Source organism: Callospermophilus lateralis, chromosome 8 (genome assembly GCF_048772815.1).
Source record: "Callospermophilus lateralis isolate mCalLat2 chromosome 8, mCalLat2.hap1, whole genome shotgun sequence".
Lineage (NCBI taxonomy): Eukaryota > Metazoa > Chordata > Mammalia > Rodentia > Sciuridae > Callospermophilus > Callospermophilus lateralis.
Window position 1 is genome coordinate 58635056 of NC_135312.1, and position 24299 is coordinate 58659354.

The following is a 24299-nucleotide window of genomic DNA, read 5'->3' on the forward strand; positions in this document are numbered from 1 at the left end:
CAGTATTTTTCCTAATTGGTATGTGAGAAATCTAATTTCTGATGGGAGGAAGGTAAAACTCTAGTCCCAGACACACCAGCCAGATCTCAGAGAAAATGTGGACAGTTGTCGTTTAATCTGAAGGTTGGATGGATGTAGAGAAGACAGAGGACTGGGCACAGGTAAAGGAATGAGGCAGCTTCTCCTATTCAGCTTCTCCAGCAGCAACTAACTTTAATTCTCTCCCTTGTGTAGTGGAGGGAGTGGGCCATACCCTGAGGTTCTGTCCTCCTTCCCCTGTGCACAAGGAGAGCCACTGTATCATCTGAAAACAAGAAAGTTGGAGAATATGTCCACCACATTAAACACAGACATTGGTGAAGTTCAGTGTGGATAAGGTTAGGGAGAGGGAAGGCCCAAGTCACTGGTTTTTAGGATATAGAGATAGCAACCATCTGGTAGAGCGGTTGCAGTTATGTCAACAAGAGAGCAGGGTAGGAAAAGTTTAGCCAAACACAGTGTGCTTGGTGGGCAGTGAATGCTGGTATTAACATCTGGGTGCAGAGAAGAGTTAACTTGATATCAATAACTTGAAATCTTCACTGTCCAAATCATAGCATAGGGGCAGGTCTAAGATGATTTCTTCTACAAGAGGGTGGAACTTCTAACTTTCTGCACATTTAGTGTTATTCCAGAGCATCTCTGATACCTTCAAATACATGTTGCCACTTGGCGTGAGAAAATGGGAGGAAGGACATATTAGAATTGAGAAAGTTAGCTTAGAGGTGCCTGAACTGTGGGTGAACAGGTAGGGAGCCCACATGAAGCTGGAGCTGTTAGCCTATGATTGGCAAGGAGAAGGTAACCCAAGACAATTGGGTAAAACAGGCCGAGGATAGATAATTATATTAATTATATTTGAAAGTTGACAAAACCACGGCTAAGTTTAGTGACTTACTATATGGCACACAGCTAAAGGATGGATGAGGTGCCCTTGTGAGGACATCATTTGTCAAGCTCACCTTCCACTGGACTGTCCTGCTTTTCTGCTGAGTCTTTGGTTCTGCTTTTAGAAAAATGAAGTGCTCACATTTTTATTCTATCACCCACCCAGGGGATGCAATAAAAATTGTAGGCTTACCTCTTTAAAATAGATGTTAAGTATATTTTTATTATAATTCCTGAATTCAAAATCCTTTATTTATCTTCTATTATAAAAGTGGAAGGGATTTTTTTTTTTTCTTTTGCAACAGTGCAAATTTATAGAAACCTAATGAGAAAGTAAAATTTCTCTACAGTAAATGCTACCATCATCTAAGAAAACCTCTATACTGCATTATTTTTTGCCAGGATCAGGAAAAGCAAATATTGTTCCTCACTGGAAGCTTTTTGGAGAAAGTTACTTAAGAGATAACAGGGTGGCTCTGAGAGTTTGGCATTCTGAGCTCATCTACCTGACTTTATGACCTGGGGGCTGACTCCAGACTGTCCCTTGTCCCAGTCTCAGCTTCCAGATGGGCTACACTGAGAAGCTGCTTTTTCCTTATTAACATATGGTTTCCCCGCTAAAGGTTCTGCTCTTCTTCCTGGCTCTCTTTGTTCTGCTGCTTGTTTAAGACAATTTCCTTGGGGTTTTTCTTGGCTCTAGCCTTAGGATTTCATGGTATAGATGACAAGCAGAGTAGCAAATGTTATCCGAATCATCCTTAAAGAATGTAACCCTCATTGGTAATGAGATGCTTCAGACGTTTTATATTATGAAAGTTACTCTAGCTATGCCTAGCCTTGAAAATATCCCAGAGTAAGCTTCATAGCTGTGGTTTGGGTCGATACTTTGCATTCCAGCATTTTCCATTTTGCATGGGAACTAAGGGCGTTTCTCATCTGTCCTCAAACCTTCTTTTCTTTAAAAGAAAATATGAGACTAATTCAATATTCTATAGATTATAGTCACATAAAAAGACATATTTACCAAAATGATCTTTCAGGGCCCTTGGATAAAACTTACTTCTCAGTTTGTGAGGCCAGCATTTGTTCAGTTACTGGACTTGTGGTTAGTCAAAGGTCTTATTATGAGAATCAGCTTGTTCTTCTCTTTGCTCCTCTGTGGCCAGGTGATACCTGTACTACTGAAACAGGACCTAAGACACTGCCAAGGTGAGGAAGGAATGTGCACCTTTTCTCTTCCCCATGTGGCCATCATTTTTATGGAGACAAGACAGAGCAAAGGGAGTATGCCTTTCCCTTCTCCTATTTCTTTCTGCTGCCCCATGGTTCCATCTCAGCTTCATTTAAATCCAGCCCCTTAGAACTTGAGTCTTCATTATTTTTACCTCTGCCCATCAGGCAGTACTGCTCAGAAGGACTCTTTTCATCTGAATACAAAAAACCTACACATCAATTGTACATAGGTGCTACCTACAGTTAATTAATAAATTAGTAAACAGTTATCTGAATTAATATCCAATAGTGCTTGGATTAATACATGTTCTTACATGCTATAGACTCATGAATTCACTTGAGCTCTAAGTCTCACATGAGTTACAAGGTTGCATTGCTTCCTGTACTTTGCATAAATTAGTATTATTATATTTAATTTTTGATTATTTGATTAACATCTAGGTGCCCCACCAACTTCCATGAGTTAGGACTTCTTCATCTTCACCTTGTCAGTATCTATTGTAGGTAGGTATGTAGAAGATACTTGTCGAATGAATGAAATCATGAATAAAGCTTTACTTTTCTTCTTCAAAACAGGTGACTTACACCTAAGAGTTATTTCTTAGGTTTTGTTTTGAGGATATCAATCAGCTTTTCAAAAATTATGTGAAAGACTGTATACAGGGCTGGGGATATAGCTCAGTTGGTAGAGTGCTTGCCTCACATGCCCAAGGCGCTGGGTTCAAGCCCCAACACCAAAAAAACAAAACAAAACAAAAACAAAAAACTGCATATATATCTGAAAACTTGCTTTTGAGCAGAATAGTCGTAAACAATGTAACTTAAAAAAAAAAAACAAATTCACAATTATTGTAGTAAAATAAGCAGAAATGGAAAGTTTAGGTGGAAAAACATGGAAACATGCATGCAAATTTCAATTAGGCTTAAAGTTTTCCTGGGATAATTGATAGAAAGTCTCTTTCATGGATCATTTAAAAATTGAGCCCTCTTGATCTGTCGAAGAAATATACTACCAGGAAGTTTTCACTATGTGTTGGCTTTCTTAGGCAAAATGACAGATTTGGATTTATGCATCTCTGGTTTCCAAGTTTAAGAAATCTTAGAACTGGCATTAGATTCAGAGGCTTTGTTTAGAGGGTTATTTGATGAAATCTCCTCACTTTACAGATGAGGAAACATAACCTTGGGATTAAGTGTTTTAGATCAATATAATAATTTATCATCTATAAACCAATGCTTTGAGAAAAATGTAATCACCGCTTCTTTTTTTTTTTTTTTTAAATATTTTTTAGTTGTAGGTGGATACACAATATCTATCTATTTTTATGTGGTGTTGAGGATCGAACCATGTGCCTCAGACATGCCAGGCAAGCTCTTTACCACTGAGCTACGGCCCCAACCCTAATCACCACTTCTTATAAACAAAAATCTCTGACTCTCTTAACTAAATGCATAAAAGAAGTTGTCTCTTAAATTCAAAATTTATATAATTTAAATTTAAAAATGGGGAAGTCTTTCTAAACTTAAATTGTAATTTCTGATTTTAAAGCTAAAAATTACCTTGCTTTGTAATTTCAGATTTTAAAGAGAAAATTGCCTTGCTTTCAAACGAAAACATAATTTTAATTTGTTTTAATTAAACAGTTAAAATGTCACCTTAGGAACGTGCTCTCTTGCTTCCGCCTGCTGATAAGGATCAAAGGCTGTAAGCTAAGCTCCCAACCACATCGAACCCTGAAGCACTGAAGTTTTAAAATTAAAGTTAAAGGATACCAGTTTGAGTAGGGTGAACGGAATCCATCTGGGCACATCCAATTTGTTAATCTCAAAAGTCTAGGCTGGATTAAAATAGAAACAAAAGTGAAGATGGGGAATCCAGAATGGTTTCCAGCCTTAGAAGATGTTGGTGCTGTTCAACCTTTGATTTTGCAAACAGGAATGTATTTCTTATTTTCGCCTCCAGCTTTTTAAGAGTCTCCTATTTGAAGGTGGATTTTCTTCATGCTAGAATCCTCTGTCTCTTGATTTCTTTTGTTCAGTATGTTAATCCCTTTGCATTTTAATTTCTTATTTACTCCAAGCACTTTGCTGATCAGCAGCTTCTCCTGGAATGCTTTGCAGCAGTAATAGAACTCCTAATTCATTTCAGATTTTAAAATTATAGTTGTCTCTCTCATGAAATTTAGGGAAGGGAAACACAAGTTTCTTCAAGACCTATTAAATGCAACCCTACCAAGTGCTCCATTTTTACTGGTGGCAGAACAAAGAGAAAAAGCAAAAACTGGGATTCAGATCCATCAGACTCCAGGCTTTTTGCTGTCCTACTCTGGTTAACCAAGATTTGGAGCTGTGGAACATATTTTATAGCAATACTCAGAAAGTAGGTGTTGGCACACATTCTTATATAATTTGTTTTATAATTGTCTCAATAATTAAGTCAGCTGGACATCTTGAAAAACTTCTCAATTATAAACTTCAGAGTATACATTCCTAGTAAAGTGACCCTTTAGGCAGAGGTAGCATTTATGTAGAAGGCTTCTGCAAGCCCCATTCTTGTTTCACTGGTAGAATGGGGGAGCTTAGCCTTCCTAAGAACTGTCCCCAGCATTTCTGTAGCCAAAAGCTGCTATTCCTCCCTGGCTGCGTAGAGTTGAGTCATGGTATCTACCGCTTTTTATCCCTAGTAGTAGTAGTAGTAGTACATTTAGTATGTTCTGTCTCTGCTGCTACATTGTAAAACTTTTTGGAGTCAAGAAGAGTGTTATTAGTGAAAAACAAAAATAACACATTTTAGCTCCCTTAGTGCTTTGGGTACTATTTTTAAATGGATTAATAAATAATTATATCCAAGAGAAGATGGTCTAAAAAGAGAAAAATGAAATAATCCAGTTAAAGACCAGCTATTTTGTTTTGCATCATTCTTAGTCATAGCCCTTTTCAAGATGTAGTGGGCTATAGAAATCATCTAATAACAAATCCTCACTAGATAGATTAGCTAATGAAGGGCTAAATCAATTAAGGTCTTATAGTTACTTACTTAGTGGCTTCATATTGGCACTTTTGTTTTGAAAACGGTTAAACCTAAGCCTTATATTATGGGCTTCACGTGCCATAGCTTCAAAAATTAAAGTGTGGGTCTCAGCATTGCCAGGACCAATGAAACTAGACCTGGAGCTACTTTGCCAATTCTAATTCTCAATTTCCACCCTCTCTGGTTGCCAAAGAATTAAGGTTTTAGAGACTTTTTTTTTTTTTTTCCTCCTATCTTAACACTGGGTTTTTACAGCAGCAGAAGGCACTGTGATGTCTGGGGCTACTTGGAAACTTAGATACCCACGAGATAGCTGTGACCAAGTGTAAGGATTCTGGCCTGATGTTGACTTCCTGCATTTAATTTTTAGCTCCTCAGCTTTACTAGCTGTGTGACTTTGGGCAGATAACTAGTGTTCCTCTATTTTCATCAGTTCATTTGTGTTTGGGGCTTTTCTGGAACACTGGGATGGTCAATAAATGTTAGCCATTATGATGATGATCACAGAATGTCCAATAGCTTGAGCCACCCTTATTCAATCAGGATTTTCCTTTTATTGGCAAGAAAAGTGTTCACTGAAACTCCTCCTGAGATTTCATAATAGAACTGATTTGGCAGGTAGAATTTCAGTAGAATCTGGAAGGTTTGTATGTGTTAATATTGGGTATGAGGTCCTTCCTGATAAGACGGAATAGTGTGAGCCTCTGTTCTTGAGGGGCAGATCCCTGGGTTTGTTGTCCCAGGCACAGAGAATAATTCAGTCTAACCGCAGCACCAGGTGCTCCCTGGGTGAAGTGGCTTCAGCCCCTGGGGGACCTGAGATGGCAAGCCAAGGAGTTTGGATTGGCAGCCTGTGAGTACTGAGATGCCTTTGGCCACAAGATATAGAGGGAAGAAGAATTTGAGAGGGATGGAATGGAGACAGGGAGCTGTGGAATTAGTAGGAGTTGAGTGGGGGAGGATGTAGCATTGCTAAGCCTTTGGAGTTGATGGTGGTAGGGGAGGTGGTTTCGAGCATAAGTCAGTAGTATTAACAGAAATAGGGACCGCTGGGGTTAGAAGGAAATGATTTCAGTTTTGTGAACATCAGCTTGCAGTGTAGATAGGAAACCCCAAGAAAACAGCCCTGCTATGATAAAAATCAAGAACTGGGTGAAGAGTTCAGTATTGGAGGTAAAATTGGGAGAGTGAATTATAGATCTGTGATAGTATTAGGAATGTAGGAATATATACAGTTTCTTAAAACTGGGACTATAGACTCAAATGAGATCCTGCATTCCTCGGAGAGTGAGTGACAGCTAAGGAAAGTGCCCTGAAATGCTGGGTGTAGGAATTCAGTTCAGCTGCTGTGTGTGAGTCACCAGGTAAATTGCTCTGAGCCACTCCTTGCATTTCCTCCAGTGTTTTCCGGTTTTTAAGATCGCTCATGCACCAGAGGAGGAACTTCTATTTCCTTTTTGACCACCACATGCTGATAGGGCAGGGACTCTCCTTTAATACTGGGGAGAGAATTCGATTCAAATTTTGAAATTTAAAAACAGCATTATAAAATTTACCGTATTTTAATTCACAAAGAAGACAGAGACTCTAAAGACGAAACTTTAAATTTCAAAAATTCCAAGACCAAAATGTTTTATAACCCTTCATTTTGTATGTGGTTTTCAATGGGTATAAAAATACTCTGTGGGTGTGTGGGTGGTTTCTCATGTTTTGGAAAACGGTGAGAATATGAGATGCTGAGCTTTGGGTTCTGGGATGAGAGCTATAATTACTAACTCTGATTCTGTCCTAGGATTGGCTCATGGGTGGATATCTGGTCTCTAGAAACCCAACAAGCTAGAATCCACAGCAGTAACCCCCTAGCTCCCCAGAAATTAAAGGAATGACTGTGATGGCGAGTGGAGGGAATGCAGGATGGGGTCCTTCCTCTCCTCTTCTATGTGCAGGCCATTCATTCCCCAGCTGCTCAGGTCTGCATGGTGAGAGTGAAGCTGTTGCAATGGCGACTCCCAGCCTGGTGCACAGCAGCAGCTGTGATGGAAACAGTTTTAAATATAACCCAGGACTTATTTCAAATCCTCCTCCCCCAGGTCTTGGCGGATGTGGTAAACACCCTAAAAATACCTGCTGTCTGAACTTTTGAGGTATCTGAAGAGGAAGGGGCAGGTTCTAGAATTGGGGTTGGAAGAAGTCCACTGTTGGTAGGAGGCTTGTCCGGCTACCAGGACTGTTGCCCACTGGGCCTGCTCCCGAAGCTGTTTGGTGGGCTGTGGACCATGCCATCCTGTTAAAGCATAAGTGGCTGCTCTTGAGTCTGATATTAGCTGCTGTTGGCAGGTTTCAAGGAAACTATTCATAGACTAGACATCTGTTGTGTCCTATTGACCTCAGACCTGCAGCTGCCAGCATGGTATTCATACAGTGTGTTGGGTTTTAGTTTTAGTTCACAGAATCAGAATTTTAGAGCTGGTATGGATTTTAGACATAGTTGTTAGTAAAACCATTAAAACCCATTAAATCGCTACTTTTATAGAGTCACATTATTGTCTCTATATAGTAACCATAGGAATTTGAAATTGGAGTCTCAGTCTTTGATTATTAAAAGAAATCACTCTCATAATAAAATAATATAGAATAGGATTGTGAAAACCAGTCTTTAGAAATCATCGAGTAAGTAATTCCATGCAAAACTTTTCTTTTTTTCCCCCCTTTTGTGGTACTGGGAATTGAACCCAGAAATACTTTACTGCAGAGCCACATCTCCAGCCCGGTTTAGTTTTGATTTTGAGACAGGGTCTTGCTAAGTTGCTGAGGCTGGCCTAAAACCTGCAGTCCTCCTCATGCCTCAGCCTCCTCAGTTGCTAGGTTTACAGGCTTGTGCTACCATGCCTGGCTTCCTTTTCTTTTTTTTTCTTTTTCTTTTCTTTTCTTCCTTCCTTCCTTCCTTCCTTCCTTCCTTCCTTCCTTCCTTCCTTCCAAGGATCAGTGAAGCTCATTTCCTCACCTGGACTTCAGTATTTTGAATGTAAATTTCATTGGTGACACAGCCAGACTACCAGGAATCTTGCTTTCAAAGGGAAGACTCTCAGTATCCAGATTCTGGAATTGTAAAACATAATCATGGTATTACAATTGAAGGACCATCGGTGAGTTCTGTTCCCCAGGAAAGCAAGGTTTCCTACATTATCCATAACACTCATGAGACACACATAAAGTTGTCGAAGCAGTCAGCGTTATCTTATAAAGCAGTGTAAGTTACTGACTTCTTAAATGTGTGATACCTACCTTACCCCAGTGTCCATCAGTACATTCTGAGAAGCTCTTGGGAGTACAAAGCCTGTGCTAGCAACTGTGCAGAGAGCAGAGAAGCCCTCACTAAGCTTGCACAGTAAATGGAGGAGATGGAACCAGTCTGTGCACTTAGTTTTTAATATATTGCATTATGGTGGTTATAACATTGCCTTAATTGTAATGAGTATATATCCTCCACTGTGAGCTTCTGAAAGCTCCTTTATATATCTGGAAGAGTGTTGGTTTGTTTAACTATGCATTGAAAATAAATTGAAAGTTTTCCTTGAGTGATGGACACTATCAAAATGGTTAGAGTCTTTTTTTTTTTTAAAATGTTACTTAATGTGTATCTGAAATTGCACTTCTAGAAGCTTATATTTTTTAGGATCAGTACACCTAATAAAAACAATAACACATGAAGCACCCTAGGATACGGTCTGCTTTAGAAAGGAGATTTTGTGACATTGTGGAAAGAGCATGGCTTTGGAGTTGTTAATGCCCTCTGTTGTGAAGAAGCCAAGGAGGGTGTAGACACTGGGCAGTCTCTTTCTGTCCACACGTCAAGGAGAGGGGAAGAGGTCATGTCGGAAATATGTTATGTTTGGTGGTATAGTTCATGGCCTCTCAAATGTTTCTTCTTTGAAATTCCAGAATGAAGAGCTTCGAAACTTGTCCCTTTCTGGCCATGTTGGATTTGACAGTCTCCCGGACCAATTGGTCAACAAGTCAACTTCTCAAGGATTCTGTTTCAACATCCTGTGTGTTGGTAAGTGATTGGTCACCTGCTGCCCAGCAGGGCATCTGACCCTTGGATGTTGGCAGGTGAGTGTCAGAGGGGCATGTTTCAGGGAAATAAGGAAAATGATGCTTTTACTCTTTTTCCTTCGGGAAAGCAAGGAAATAATACTTGCTTTACATAGGTAACACTGTTGTAAAGACAGAGTTGCATTTGGGCAGATGCTTTGTAAGTGTTGAGGTGTTACTCCAATTATTATTTTTGTCACATGGTCAAGCAATATCAGTTTAATATGGTTATTAAAATACTTACTTTAATTTTTAGGTAGGGAGTGGGACATGGACCCTAACTAGACTATAGAAAGTTGAAAGAAAGAACTGAGATGCCTGCAATAAAAATATTCAAAAGCTTTATAAGAATCTGCTTCTAAAAGATGGGCTGAGGCTCAGTGGCATAGCACTTGCCTAGCAGGCACAAGGCGTGATGCCGAGGACCCGCTTCAAGATTATGTTATGTTATATATATATTTGTGACTAGAATCTGTTTCTAGGTTTTTCTGATTATAGTGAAATAATAATCTCCACTGAAGTCTTTTTAAGATATACTACCTGCAGAAAGTGAAATCTAACACTCTAACTACTTAACTATCCTTATGGTGTTTAAAACTTTTGCTTCTAGGACAGAAGACAGTCTAAAAATTCTATTTTATAACTGAATTTTTTTTCAGATATAAAAATATAAATGTTTTATATAAATGTTAATATAATAATATAAATGTTTATATAAATTTGATATAAATGTTTTATATAAAAATATAAATGTTTTACCTTAATTATTGAATTAGCCTTCTGTCTTTAGTTGGGATCTAAAAATGACTTAGTTTGTTCTTGGTAGACAGATGGAAAAGTCCAAAGGATGACATGCATCTGCAGTATATTTTATTCAGATCCCTTAAATGTTACATGTTAGCCTAGGCCTCCAGCCTTGGTGTATTTTCTTTCTCTTCTAGCCATATCCTCCTTGGAGTGACTGAAGTACTGGGGATTGAACCCAGGACTTCACGCATGTGAAGCAAGTGCTTTGCCACTGAGCTACATCTCCACTCTACTATTATTTTTAATTTTGAGGCAGGGTCTCACTAAGTTACCCAGGGTGGCTTTGAATTTGCAACCAGCTTTTAAATTAAGAAAAGGAAGGTAGAAATCAAGGAGAAAAAAAGAAGAAAACCAAAATATAAATCTTCTACTGTGAAATCTTACCCTCCCTGAACACGTGCCCAGGCTAAACAGCAGGGGGAGGCTTGGGCTGCATTGTTTTCTTGCCTTATTCCTCTTTGCATCTAGATAGCACTTGAGACAGATCAAAGCCTTCTGTATGTGGCCAAGTGGACCTTTCTTCCTTTCAATTTGACTGACTTCTGTCGTCCAAGTAAAATGAAGTGCATTTAGAAAAGGTGTGCATTCAATGTGAGAAGCACCGCTGACTGACTTGTTAGTAGTGGCATTTGGGGGAGCAGATGTTTTTCTTTTTCACAAGCTTCTTGAGGAATTCATAGCCTGTGGCCTCTGCATTGGGCATTATGAAAGCCTGTAACATAGAAAGTCGTAGTTGCCCGGTGCGCTGGGCCAGCTTGCTGTCTGGCATTATGTCTTAAGCACTGGATAAGGAAATGACTGGAGAGAAATGGCCAAAGCAGCCAACTCTCATGCTTTCCTCCTTTCCCTGCATGAAAGCCTTTTAAAATTCAGCAGGGGATCTCCTGCACAGCAGCTAGTTCTACAGAGTGGCATAAATAAGTTGTCTTTTGGTACATGCTCACTGCAGAGCAGGGCAATTCTTCATTAGCATAGCAATTTGTTGGCAATTTGTTGGTTTTCTGAAGAAAATTATGCTAAATTGTAATCTTGGGGCAATTACTGTTCTGGCTTTCAAACCTCCCCGGCCCTGTCTCCAAAATCGACTTCAAGAATATATCTGAAAGCTGTGTCCGTCCTGACTCCTGCATAGTAGTGGAAATCCTGCCAGTGGAACTGGACTAGGAGGAAGGGTCAGGTCTAACCAGCTGTGTGGGGTGAGTGGTGCAGTGGCCAGCCTCTCGTGTTGAACAGCACAGTTCTGATGCTGGTTGGAATTCCTCACAGGCCACACCAGTGCTGCCCGGTTAGACTTGTAAGCTCCTGCTGTTCTGACTTCCCTGGGTGGGTGAGAATATCTGGGATTCTTAGATTGTATTATGTTTACACTCTTAAATATGGTTAAGATTAGTTTTTTTTTTTTTCAAACTTAATGATTTGATATATACTTAAAGTTTGAAAGTTATGAAATTTCCCCCTTTCATTTCCCACTCCCATTTCCATTCCATAGTGATAGCATGTGGGATCCTCCAGAAGCTTTCTACATCTTTCTGTGGTAAGAAATCATTTCTGGTGGCAGTTAACACCACCACAATACTATCTTCCACTTGTGTAGGTGGAAGTCTAGATGGGTCTGCAGGGTGGTGTCTTTTTAGGGAACCCTCCAGGGCAGGACGCGTGCTGCCGGCAGTCCTTGGCTCTTGGACACTTTACTCTTTCTCTAACCCCAGCAGTGTGGCACCTCTCTAACTTTCTTGTATTTTCCATAGAGAATCACAGAGATCCAATTTAAACGCAGTTGAGACTCCCCCTAGTCCCCAACATACACTAAAAGGGTAATATGTTGAATCTCGGAACTAAGAACAGCTGGCTCCAGGGTCAGAGTGTGTCCTCAGGGCTGTATTTCTGGTTTGCGCTCATGCTTGCTTCTCCTGGGCTTCCCCTTTGGGCCTTTTCCTCCAGCAACAGTCTGGCCTCCAGCAGACCCCAAGCAAAAGAACAAGCCATTCTTGACAGGTCTTACTGAGTGTCACAGGATTTCTCTGACTAACCAGGACTGGGTCCCATACCTAGGCTGACTGGGAGGTGGGGTCAGTCCCCTCCAAAACAAGGGACTCTCCACAGGAAAGAAGACATTGTGAGAAAGGAGATTGGGCATGGATAGACACCTACTAAGCAGATAAAAACAGCTCCCTCACAGTTACCTAGGTGTGTTTTGTTTTGCTTTTACACAAATGAGATCATGCTGTTTATATTTTTTCCACTCCACAATAAGTCCTGGATATCTTTCCATGTCAGTATATTTAACTCTCCTATTTCATTTCCATAGCCCTTTGGAGTCTGCTGTAGTTTGGATTTGGTTTGAAAGTAGTCCTCAAGAGTTGATGTGTTAGGGACTTTGATCTTAGCATGATGATATTGAGGGTTGTGAGATCTTTGAGAGTTGAGGGGTAGTAGGAGGTCCTTAGGTCATTGGGGGAGCTGCTCTGGGATTAAAGTGTAGTTCTCATGGGCCCTTTGAGTCAATTCTTTCAAAAAGGTTATTATAAAAGAACATGGCTGGCTGTTCCCCAGCCTCTTTGGTTTCCTGTCTGGCCATATGATCTCTTCTGTCGTGCTGTCATCATTGAGGTCCCCACCATAGTTGAGTTGTTGCTGGCACCAGGCCCCGCAACCTACAGAACTGTGGACTAAATAAACCTCTTTTCTAATAAAGTTTTCTAGCCTCAGGCATTTCATTATAGTAACAGAAAATAGATCAATACAGAACCCTTTGGTTAAAGCTGCCATTAGGTCTTTGGGGGATATGGTGTCAGCATTAAATTATCAATTTATTCTCTGGATAGAATGCCTCAAAACCCTTTACCACAAATATTTTAAAGAAAAATACCTACACAAGAAATAATTCCCATTGTCAGTCAATGATTTCTATAGTTAGAATCTATAAAGAAATGTTCTAGAAAATCAAAACATTTGGACAGCCACAAACAGGATTAGGTGTCATATTTAATTTAAGACTATCCATAGTTATTTCTTTCCAACTTTTCCTCCTACTATTTGTTTTTATACATTATAACCATGTGATATTTACTTTCATGTAATAAATATGGAAGGGGGTTGAGGATACAAAAGTTACAATTCTATTAAAGAAATTTTTTTATCAAAAAGGCTGTAGAGTCATAATTTCATTTTGTAACAAGAGCTTATAGGTAGAAAGCAGAGGAAAAAACCAGGACAGAAACTGATTCTGGTATGAATTTACTCTGGTTTCAGAAATCCTGAATTAAGTTTCCACTGTTACAACCCATCTCTGTTGAGTCTTGGGAATAAATGCAACAGAGCCAGAAAAGTTTTCACTTACCTAGGAAGAGAATTCTGATGCTAATCAGATAACAAAATACCCTGGAGTTAATGGTTCCCCCACTCCCTATTTTGCTTACAACATGTTAAACTACTCCCTAAACTACACTTTAGTTTAAATAAAGCCTTTATGTTTTATCCAGGCTGTATTTCTCCAAAGAATCTAAATTAGATTCTAGTAGTCAGCCTCTTTTCAACATTTTAAATGTATGTATCTTTCTCATTCATTTTCCAAAATGATAATGCTCTGAGAAGCCTCATCTGCATTGATCCAGCTGTGTGTCAGTTCTTGGTGAACACAGAAAGATGAATAAGATATTGTGATATTTCTGCTTTTGAAGAGGAACAAATTCAGTAGAAGAGTTAAAGAAAATTAGTAGTACATTTAGAAACTAGATTAGTTTTTCTAAATTCAAGCTTAATTGTTTTGAGGAGATGAGAGAAGAGGAGTAGAAAACAGACACGTTTAAGGTTGTTTTAATTAAGGCCAAAAGTGTCAACATGAACGGTGAGGCTTAATAATCAAATCTTAAAAATTGTGATTCCATCTTTTTCCGGGAAAAGTTATGCATTGCTTATAAGGTAAAATGAATGAAGATAAAATTGACTCCAGAAAGTAAGGTGAAGCCAAAGATAGAGTCAGAGCTCAAATTTCCTGAAAGCAATTAATTTGTGAGGGAATACATTTGTCTCTCAACTTAGTGGTCATAGCATGGAGAGAATTCATTCATTCATTTATTCAGAAGAGAATTCTGATGCTAATCAGATAACAAAATACCCTGGAGTGAGTTAATGGTTCCCCACTCCCTATTTTGCTTACAACATGTTCAACTACTCCCTACTACACTACACTTTAGTTTAATAAATCCTTTATTTATTGAGCACATATTATATGCCAAATAGCAGTTAATAGTTTGACAAATGACATATTTATAGTGTCTACAATATAAAAACAGAGATAATTTCTCTGGAAAAATATACCTGGAGGGGCTGGGAATGTGGCTCAGTGGTAGAGTACTTGCCTAGCATGTATGAGGACCTGGGTTCAATCCCCAGCACCAACAAAACAAACAAACGAACAAAAATATACTTTGGAAATTTCTCTCATGGATTTTCAGAAAAGAGATGGGGTAAATATGCTGTTTAGATTTGGGGGTATCCTTTAAATCAGTGCAATTGATTGATGATGTGACATGTCATAGGCTGTTCCTTCGAGTTCCCTGTGCAGGCTGGTGGTATTGTGCTAGGGCAGGTGTCATTGAAGATGAAGGTGTGAGGAGTAACAACACAGCTTATAGGCTTACAGCTCTCTGGTAACCCAGCTCCATCCAAGAATAAAATCTAGACTCTGTACAGAAGGCAGGCTGACTAGCAAGCCTGATTACTTTCCTGAGTAGCCAGGCTTAGCAGTTAGAGCCAAGGATGCTAAATCGCACATCAACTATTTGATCAATTTGCAGTTACCTTTTAATTAAATTAATAATACGATCTTTCCGATGTTTTTTTCATATCCACCTTGGAGCTGATAGGTGATAGGCCTGAGAGTAGAGTGGAAGAGGGGGCATGCTTTCCCCTGGGATGTGGGCGGCATGTTCGCCAGCACTGGGGCGGCAGCGAAAACAGAAACCACAGATAGCACTTCACGAGTGACTCTCTAGTTACTCCCGTGACCAAGTGTTTAGGCAGATGAATTGACAACAGAATAAATAACAAACCAAAAAAATCTACCAAAGTGGCAAATCTCAGAATAAATTATTACCATGGTTTCATTTTTATCTTCAGTTAATTTTAATAAATGCCTCGGGTGTGTCTGGTACTCTTCTAGGGAGTCTTCTGCAAAGTCTGTGTGAGTCATTGATTTTTCTGAACATATTGTTATGGTTGTTTGGTTTGGACTGGAACCTCTACCTCATAGACTCTGAGTTTCTCAATTAGAAAGACACTTTTTTTGTTGCTCTTGTGGGTCCTCAAAAGTATAGACAAGGCCCTTCCTTCAGAGTTCAGAGAGGAGTCTCAAAAGCCAAAGCATTGAGGACTCCGCTAATTCCTTTTATTCCAGAACTGTCATTTCCTCCTGAAGTGCCTTGGTGAATCACACCGCTGCTAGCATTGCTGTGCCTAATTATGGCTCTCAAAAGCACAGAGCATAGAAATGGAAAGCAAAACACTCTGAAATTTAGAGGAACAGTGGTTTTTTCCAACCCATTGATTAACCCTGTGCTCTAAGTAAGGTTTGGAATGCTAATTGTTCATAATTTCCACCTTAATGTAAATGATCATTAAGATTACCATGCCTTAAAAAAAAAAAAAATAAAAAGTTATGGTGCTGTGGATTCACGTGTGCTAAGTAATTCTCAACCTAGTAAAGGAGATGGTAATTTCATTCCTGTCTAAGGAGCCTAGAATTCTTGCCATGTAAATTGAAGTCTTTATTGCTGTCCTTAGGGAAACAGATGAAAGTTAAGTAGGTCACTTTCTACTGACAGAACCTTTGACATTTTGGAGAGATTTTTATAAAGGTGTTCTGATGGCGCCCTATGTCCATGACCTGAAAATAGGTAAATCCTATAAAGAAGTTGGCTATCCTGGAGAGTGTTACACACACAACATGTGCTTACACTGACTCAAGTACTATTCGTATTGAGTTGCCTACCAGATTCTAAGCGGTGTAAGAGTGGGAACCGTGTTTTATTTCTGTATCCATTACACAGTAACTTTGTTTTGCTTAAAGTTGATTTGTTAAGCCATGAATTGTGATTATAAGCTTGTTTAAGCTCCATCACATTAGGGAGCAGAGACTGGTTTATTACTTGTATTGATGAGTTTTTTTGTAAGAATATTCAGGGAAATAAGGAAGATAGAACATAACCAGACCTCAGAACAATCTGGAACGACATTAGGATATTACAGAACTGCGGGCAGTGTCATTATTTGTTTTTTTTTTTTTTTCCAAACCTTTATCCCCACACCTACACTTGTTACATAGCAAGTATTCAAATATTAATTTAATAAATGGGTTTCTGATACTTTATTCTACTGTATTGATCTGTTCTCCTTCTCCTAGATTCCCGGCTAGTGGTGTATCTACAGAGAGGCTTCTGTTTAATAAAAGCCTTTGCTGTCTCATGGCTTCTGCTTATTTCCTTCTCTCTCTACCTCTTCCCTTTCTCATGCCTCTACACTGTGTGCAGATTGTATGTCTCCCCTTCAAATAGAGACGTTTCGATTGGATGGGTGCAGTATGCATAACAGTCAGGCTTGCGTGATTGTCTTCAGGTCAGGAGCCGAGCCCTGGCCCACTTATCTGTGGTCAACTCACAAGGTCACAGGGTATAAAGTCTGGTCTTGCTCATGAGAAGAATGCGGTCATGGTAGTCATGTGGAATGTTATTCCCATAACAATAAATTAGAGTCTGTTAATCAGCTGTGTTCTAGACCAGATTCTAAGACATTAGCCCTGTTCATTGTTGTATTCCCAGAACTTAGCACAAATCTTGGCACTGGAAAAATATTGGCTAAACAGAAGCTGATTAAGGAGGAAATTCTGTGATCTTAGATAGATCAGGGACACAGCGGGAAAGGTTAAAGAGTAAGGGAAATGCACTTGAACAACTCTTATCATATAAACCAATCATAGTAAGTGGCAAGCCACAGAGGGCTTCTAATCAAAGAAAGCATGCATCTAGGAAGACTGTATCTTACTTTGATTTTGGATTATGTTGTAAAGCAGCGAGTATAATACAGAACTTCTAATTAACAGGTTTTGTCCTTATTGTGGGAGTAGCCCTAAGGCTACAGATTCTGAAGCTTTTCTTTTTCCCATGGGATGTCAGCGTCCTAAAAGTCATTACTGCAATCCTTCAGATGAGGGAGTGTTTCTGGGAATGTCATCAGCATAAAGATTTGTTGAAAGGGTTCCTAACCATTGGCATGTTTAAATTGACCTAGAAATTGGAGAAATTTTTTAGATAAGAAAAAATAAAAATAAAAAAAGAAACACCAAAAAAGGCATCTTTCTGGTTAGTGTTTCTTAGTTTCTACCTCTCTGTCTCCACCATTATATACTCAACCACCTTATCTTTGATTTAACAGCAGAATTAGAGAGACCATTGCTTGGTCCCATTTTGAAGGTTGAGCTGAACTTCATGGCTCCACATTTGGGTCCCATCATTGGATTGGTAGAGTTGTTCCAGGTGTCTGCCACCCTGCTTTGTACATATGAGGGTCTTAATAAACATTTATGAATTGGAATTGTCAGTGTAAATTAATAAGGTTATTACTTAGCACAATTTCATTTCATTATCATTAAAGGTGACCAGGAAACTGGGAAGACTAACAAATGTTGGCCATCTTATCTCCAGCTGAACAGAGAAAGAAAAGTAAAGAAATATATCTGGAAAATGCCAGGCAGGCAGTTTTCTGTGTAACAGTAAAGTCAGGATGCTGTGCTGATTGAAGGTCAATGTCTGGACTGCACACACCTGGGTTAGAACCCTAGCTCTGATGCTTTGAAATATAACTTCAGGCAAGATACTTTTCTAAGCCTTAGTGCTTCATCTGGAGGAAAGAAAACCATGGTACCTATTTCATGGGGGAATAGTAGGAACCTCTTGACATAGATTTTTGGCATAAAGTAATTATTATGGTCAGGAGAGTCTTTTGAAATAATTCAACAACATGGAATTTTTATTGTTCTTGTTGTTTAGTAACATATTCAACAATATAGTTTTTCCCCTTTAAGTAATTCAGTTTTGCATACCAACATTTAGGAAAGATAAAGATATAGTTTGTATCCTTATAATTCGCAAACTGACCACAGTCAAACTCACAGGTACTATTTTTCTACCCTGAGAAGAAGAACGTCTGTAAGTCCAAGCTCTTTTCTGCTGAATAGTCTGAAATTCAGTGAGGCATTTCTAGGCAGGACATTCCTCAGGACATACGTAGAAAAAAATTCTCTTCACAGCAGGATTTCTGGTAATATAACTCTTTTTTTTTTTTAACTTTGCAAGCATGATTAAGAAAAAAATACTGATGAATTGAACTGATAGACTTATTCTCTGATTTATTTTTTTTGTGGTTATAGGTGAGACAGGCATTGGCAAATCCACATTAATGGATACTTTATTCAACACCAAATTTGAAAGTGACCCAGCTACACACAATGAACCAGGTGTCCGGTTAAAAGCCAGAAGTTATGAGCTTCAGGAAAGCAATGTACGGCTGAAGCTAACCATTGTTGACACCGTGGGATTTGGAGACCAGATAAATAAAGATGACAGGTGCGTCTTGGGATTTTGTGGGGATGTAACTGGATGTGGAAGATAGTAGATTCCATTCCAGGTAACTTCAAAGGTGAATTATTTTTGGTGTTCTCTTAGTTGTGGAGCTCCATCCTCTGTCACCTGAAAGATAGGACATTCTTGTCCTCAGAGAAATTTTCTGAGAATATTCTTCCTTGAGATCAGAACCAGACAATAAATTGATTCTAGGTGGTCTAAGCAGAAAGAGAGGCCTGTTAGAGGAGTAAGGTGGCTTATGCCATTTTTCCAGAAAAGTGTTTGCCAGGTTTTGGGGTTTCCTCATGCGGAAAAGCAATCTATATCCCACTGCATAGAGAGTGTTTGCAGAAAGCCTGCCATCAATCACCTTAAACTAGCTGGGACCCATGGCACTGGAGGGGAGGATCCTAGAACCTCTACTACATCTGTCCCAGATAACCAAGGGCCTTCACCCTTGCTTCTCCCCTAGTGAAGCCTCCAGCTGTGTTGCTTACCTCCTGTTTCCACATCTTGGGTGGCTGCATCCATTTGGCAGAGACGAAGCCACATCCAGAATCCTAGCTGCAAGAGAGTCTAGAAAATGAGGGGTTTTTAGATATGCAAAATTAGAAAATATTAAAAAGTAGGAGGTTTGAAATAAATATTTGCTATGCTCTTCTAGTCCCTGAGGCAGAATGAGATATTTGATTAATGTGTAAATTTTTACTGATTTGGATGAAAACTGAGAGTCATAGTGATTTTGCATCAGAAACCACAGCCCAGGATTTAGGAGACTAAAGAAAATGGTTGGGTTTTTGACTGCTGGCAAGCCATGGACCTTAGGAATGTATCTAACTTTGAGGGATTACCCTAGGTGTTTGCCACTCTGACACTTCATACAGTCCTCTTCTCACGTGGAGGCCTGAGGAAGGACATTGTGAAAGGTTAGGCCTTGATGAAGAATATTGTTATATTAAGGTTATAATCCTGTACTTTGATGGCTTTTGTGATATTACCCCTAAAAGTGATATTACTCCTGAAACTCCATAGTGAAGAAAGCACTTTTATGCATGATCTGTTGAAATGTATGAGTGAATTTCTGACTGGTATAGGATCTTAATGTTGATGGTAGTGGTATGGCTTGAGGCTCTTCTGGAGAGGGAAGCCGCTCTGTTAGGCAGAGCTTTGCAGTCAGAATTGCCAAATGGAATCTGAAGAGCAGTTGGGGTTTTGGTGAAGACTAATGAGGATTCAAGTCAATTGAATAAAATTTCCCCTCCTAAGCAGAGATAATTGAGTAATTGATGCTACAGAATTCTGTGCATCTGTGGAAAAAACACTTGTTGAGCCTACTTAAGAAATTAAATATATATTTAATACATACATACTTTTTATTTTTGGTACCAGGGATTAAACCCAGGGGTGCTTAATCACTGAATCACATCCCCAACCCTTTTTTATTTGGGAACAGGGTCTCCCTAAGTTTCTTAGGGCCATGCTAAGTTGCTAAGGCTGATTTTGAACTTGTGAACCTTTTGCCTCATCCTCCCAAGTCTCTGAGATTATAAGCATATGCTATTATGCCTAGTTGAGAAATAAAAATATTTTAGGGGCTGGAGCTGTAGCCCAGTTGTAGAGTGCTTGCCTAGCATGTGTGAGTCATTGGGTTTGATCCTCAGCACCACATATAAATAAATAAAATAAAGGTATTGTGTCCATCTACCACTAAAGATATTTTTTAAAAAGATAAATAAAAAAGAAACAAAGAAAGAAAATTTTTATTTTATTTCTATTTAGTTTTAAAGCATTTTGGTTCAGTAGTGTGTGTATAGATGGAGGCTCCTAGCTGCCAGTCAAGCCTTGTGTATTCAGTCATTAAAACTGGTATGGTTCTTCACGTAAGCTTGAAGATATAATTAGAAAATAATATATAGTGAGTTTTTATTTTATAAAATACATATAGCCCATTTACAAGGACATATAAGTTTGGGTTTTCACTGTGAGCTGCTGTTTGCGCTTGCTTAAGGGAAGCTGTTAATTCTTAACCTCCCAAGGCACGACCCCTGTGTTCATTTCACTTCCAAGATCTAGCTCACTGTCCTTCCCAACACCAGTCCTGTTCTTTAGTCTCAACTTCAGATAGCTTGACTGTTTGAAAATGTAAATTCATTCTCAAAAGAGGTTTAAGAAAGTTAAAACTGTCCGGCACAAAGATATTTCTAGAATGAGGCTTCCAGAGACATTTTTGGGCAGTGACATTATGAGAATGTCTCACCCCTTAGAGACACCAGTGTGTAGAAATAAGTTGTATATTTGTTTAAGTCTTCATTAATATCAGAGTTTTCGTCTTTTTAACTTTTCCTCAAAATTGTGTTTCCTCAAAACACAATATACATATGTTTTGTAAAGAGGAACTTGAATTATTTTTATGTAAAAATGTGTATTGTCTACATATATTTTAACAATTCCTGATTTAAGTATGAGCAGAGCATCACAATAATCAGAGCACCGAGCTCTTTATCTATAGAGCACTTGAAATGCTCTTCAATAGACCTTGTCCTGTGTCTATTGTTAGATAGGAAGATTTTATTTTGCATCTGGTCAGAATGGACTGTCTGTACATTGTGTTGGGGCAGGGACAGCTAAGCTCTGACTCTGCAGCTGAGCAGTTGCTCCTCACTTGAGACCTCAATGCCAAGTCATGAAGAAGAGGTTCGTTCCTGAAGGCTGGTTTTAATGCCAAGTGAAATAAATGAAGAGAAAACCCTGGCATCAAGGAAAAGAGAGAGAGAGAGAGAGAGAACGAACACAGTGCTTTGTGGGAGCTGGGGAGAGTGCCCGGGGCTTCTAGTCATTGTATGGTCACAGAGCACACCAGAGCACACCAGAGCCAGGCCTGTTCCTTAGCTCTCAGGCTGGACAGATTCTCCCTGGGGTTAGGGAACATCATTCTTTTTTATTGGACTTTTTCAGGATTCCCACTTGAGTACGAATCATCCTCCACCTAGCATCTTGCTACCAAGACCATGTGCTTTTTCAGCTTAAGAATCACTGCTTCAGTGCCTCCCCCAAATGGGGACCTCCCCCCTGGCTGGTGGTTATCACTCACCGGTCCTGAACAGCAAATAGTTGAAGTTAGTGCAACGTGGAGCCTCATATTTGCAGCTGGAGTCCTCTTTAAGAACTGATCTGACTCATTTGGGTCAAATAATAGTTACCAAGGAGATTTAGAAGAGAGGAAGTGTGATATTAACCTAACCTAGATACCAAATATTTTTTTCCCTCTGAAATTTCTTGACAGCTGTTGCATAACTCCTTTGAATGGCATTTGAAATTCCCCATTCCCTTGTGCCTCAGAAGGCATTGTTGACACTGTTGACTGTAAACCCAAATCACTTGTTTAAAAATAGTTATTCGGACAAGCTCTGCTTTCATCAAAAAATTGGAAGTTGAATATGCATTTTTGCATCTGTATGTAACCACTTGGGAAAGGATGTGTGCCTTCTGTAACTCATGATTATTATTACCTACTTCGGGGATTAGGCAAGCTTTTTTTTTTTTTTTTTTTTTTTTTTGCCATAAATGCAAGACTTTAAGAATGTCCCAGTTTGTTTACATAGGCTTGGAACATGTAGCATTCCTGCATCATTATCTCCTTTGACCAGGCTAGCTAGAAGGAGGCAGGAAGAGAGATCTGGTAAGGTTTCCTGTTATGTTTAACTCCTTGTTGTTTAAGAGTTTCCTTGCTTTGACTGTCTGTATTCTTCGGTGAAAAAGGAAGGGGTCTGGAGACGAAAGGAAACTATATTTTGCTGTCCAACTGGAACAGAATAGTTAGTTTGTCCCACATTTGAGAGATGGGAGGTGGACTTTCCATAGGGTATCACAAATTGTGATAATAGTCCTGAAGAGCCTGAATAACCAAAACCCATTGAGAGAGAGAACCCTCACGTTCACCAGATGTTTATTAGAGTTATAAAATAGAAGTGATATGGGCTGTTTAGCTGTTAAATTCTAAGTTTTTAATGTTTTCTGGTAGAGGTAGTGCAGGGGTAAGAAAAGTTGTTTTGGGCTAACAGCAAGATAAGAGAAAAACTTGGTAAGTTTGCCATTGTGTTAGAATGATCAGTGGGTAGGTTGGATGGATAGAAAAGTATATTAAATAACTTCTTCCATTACTTTTAGGGTCACCCTTTGGGATTTTATTGCTTTTTTTTTTTTTTTTTCCCTTAATGTCTGGAAGCATATGAAGAAAATGAGTAGTGGGTTACAAGGACTACACTCATGTCGTAAAAGGGGATTATGTAAAAATGCAGACTAGTTTGATTTGATCTCCTCCATCTCCTCAGGTCGGTATGGTTAGAATCAAGAAGTTTGAATTGGTCACACAGACTATAAGTAGGTGCCCTTTCTGTGTGAATGGAAGATAGCAAAAGGCCAGCTGGGATTAAGCTTCTTGGTCTTTCTGACCATGTATGCAGATAGAAAAAAGAAAGGAAGTGGTTGAAGGAGGGGGCAGAAAATTTGGATTATGACAAGGGGTACAAATCACTTGGCGGGCTTATTTCTTGTCAAGAGGAAACTTTTGTAAACATAATTAAATAGTTGACGTAGGGAAGAGTGGTTTTGGTAAATAGTGGTTATTTGTTTATGATACAGAAGGTAAAACAGAAGGGATTTCATGCTTGACTAGGCACGTGAGATAAGAGAGGTCTCCAGGTTGAATCCCAGGTCTCTGATGGGACAGTGGTGTGGATGCTCTTGTCATTCACCACCTTGAGGGTTGGGGGTACAGGATTGAACAGTTTGGTTTGAAGAGCTGTTGGAAGTATCTGATAAACAATTGGGTAAGTGGTCTGAAGCTCACTGAGGTAGACATTTGTGACTTGTCATTAGATAAATGCAAAGTGAGACACAGGAAAAAGCATGATTTTTCAGGAAGATCACAGAGAGTGGAGGGAGGGAGATTGAAAGACTAGCAGGAGTGGTTAATGGGGGCAGGCAAGGGAAACCTAAGATGTGAGAGATCAAAAGATGACTTGAATCCAGCTCAGAAAGCATTCTTCACTGAGGAAGATATAATAATTTTATAACAATAAACAAAGATACACCAAATAAAGGGGGACTGTTTTTTTTAAAAGCAGCCCCACCGCAAAAAAAAAAAAAAGACAAAATAAAACAAATCCAGTGTTATTATGCCTTCCAGGGTCTTTTGAGGATCGAAATCAATCAAAACCAGAAGTAAGAAAGCAGAAATGCACTTAGACTAGTATTGAGAGGAGACAAGGACAGTTTAAATTCAGAAACTAGGGAGGCAAGAAGAATAAATGTGGTGAGCTGTTTTTCCTCCTTTGGGCTAAGAGGGTGCTAGGGAGAACCCTCATCTATCTCTAAACACTGCTCCAGTGTCAGGAAACGAAAGCACCAGCCTGCAGACATGGGTGGACCTCCTTTGAAGGCCTGGTCCACTTCCCCAGAGGTATGACCTCAGTAGCAGAACAGTCACCAGGGAACTGGGTGGGTACAAATTTCCTGGTTTGGGTTTTTTTTTTTTTTTTTTTTTTTAATTCAGGACATTTTAATTTATTGTACTTTTATGTGCTGGT

At 39.2% G+C, this 24299-nt stretch overlaps 1 protein-coding gene and 1 non-coding gene across 5 annotated transcripts in view; both read left to right on the forward strand.

Annotated features, from left to right (window-relative positions):
* Septin11 (septin 11) overlaps window positions 1-24299 on the forward strand; it is an 89646-nt gene that overhangs the window by 38447 nt on the left and 26900 nt on the right. For all 4 annotated transcript variants that reach the window (XM_077110224.1, XM_076863988.2, XM_077110225.1 and 1 more), the window contains exons 2-3: window positions 9134-9248; window positions 18519-18714. In XM_077110224.1, coding sequence (XP_076966339.1) covers window positions 9134-9248; window positions 18519-18714 — 311 coding nt within the window. The remainder of the gene's footprint in view (window positions 1-9133; window positions 9249-18518; window positions 18715-24299) is intronic.
* On the forward strand, window positions 14422-14496 carry Trnat-agu (transfer RNA threonine (anticodon AGU)). The gene has a single exon. It is a non-coding gene; the product is annotated as a tRNA-Ala (tRNA).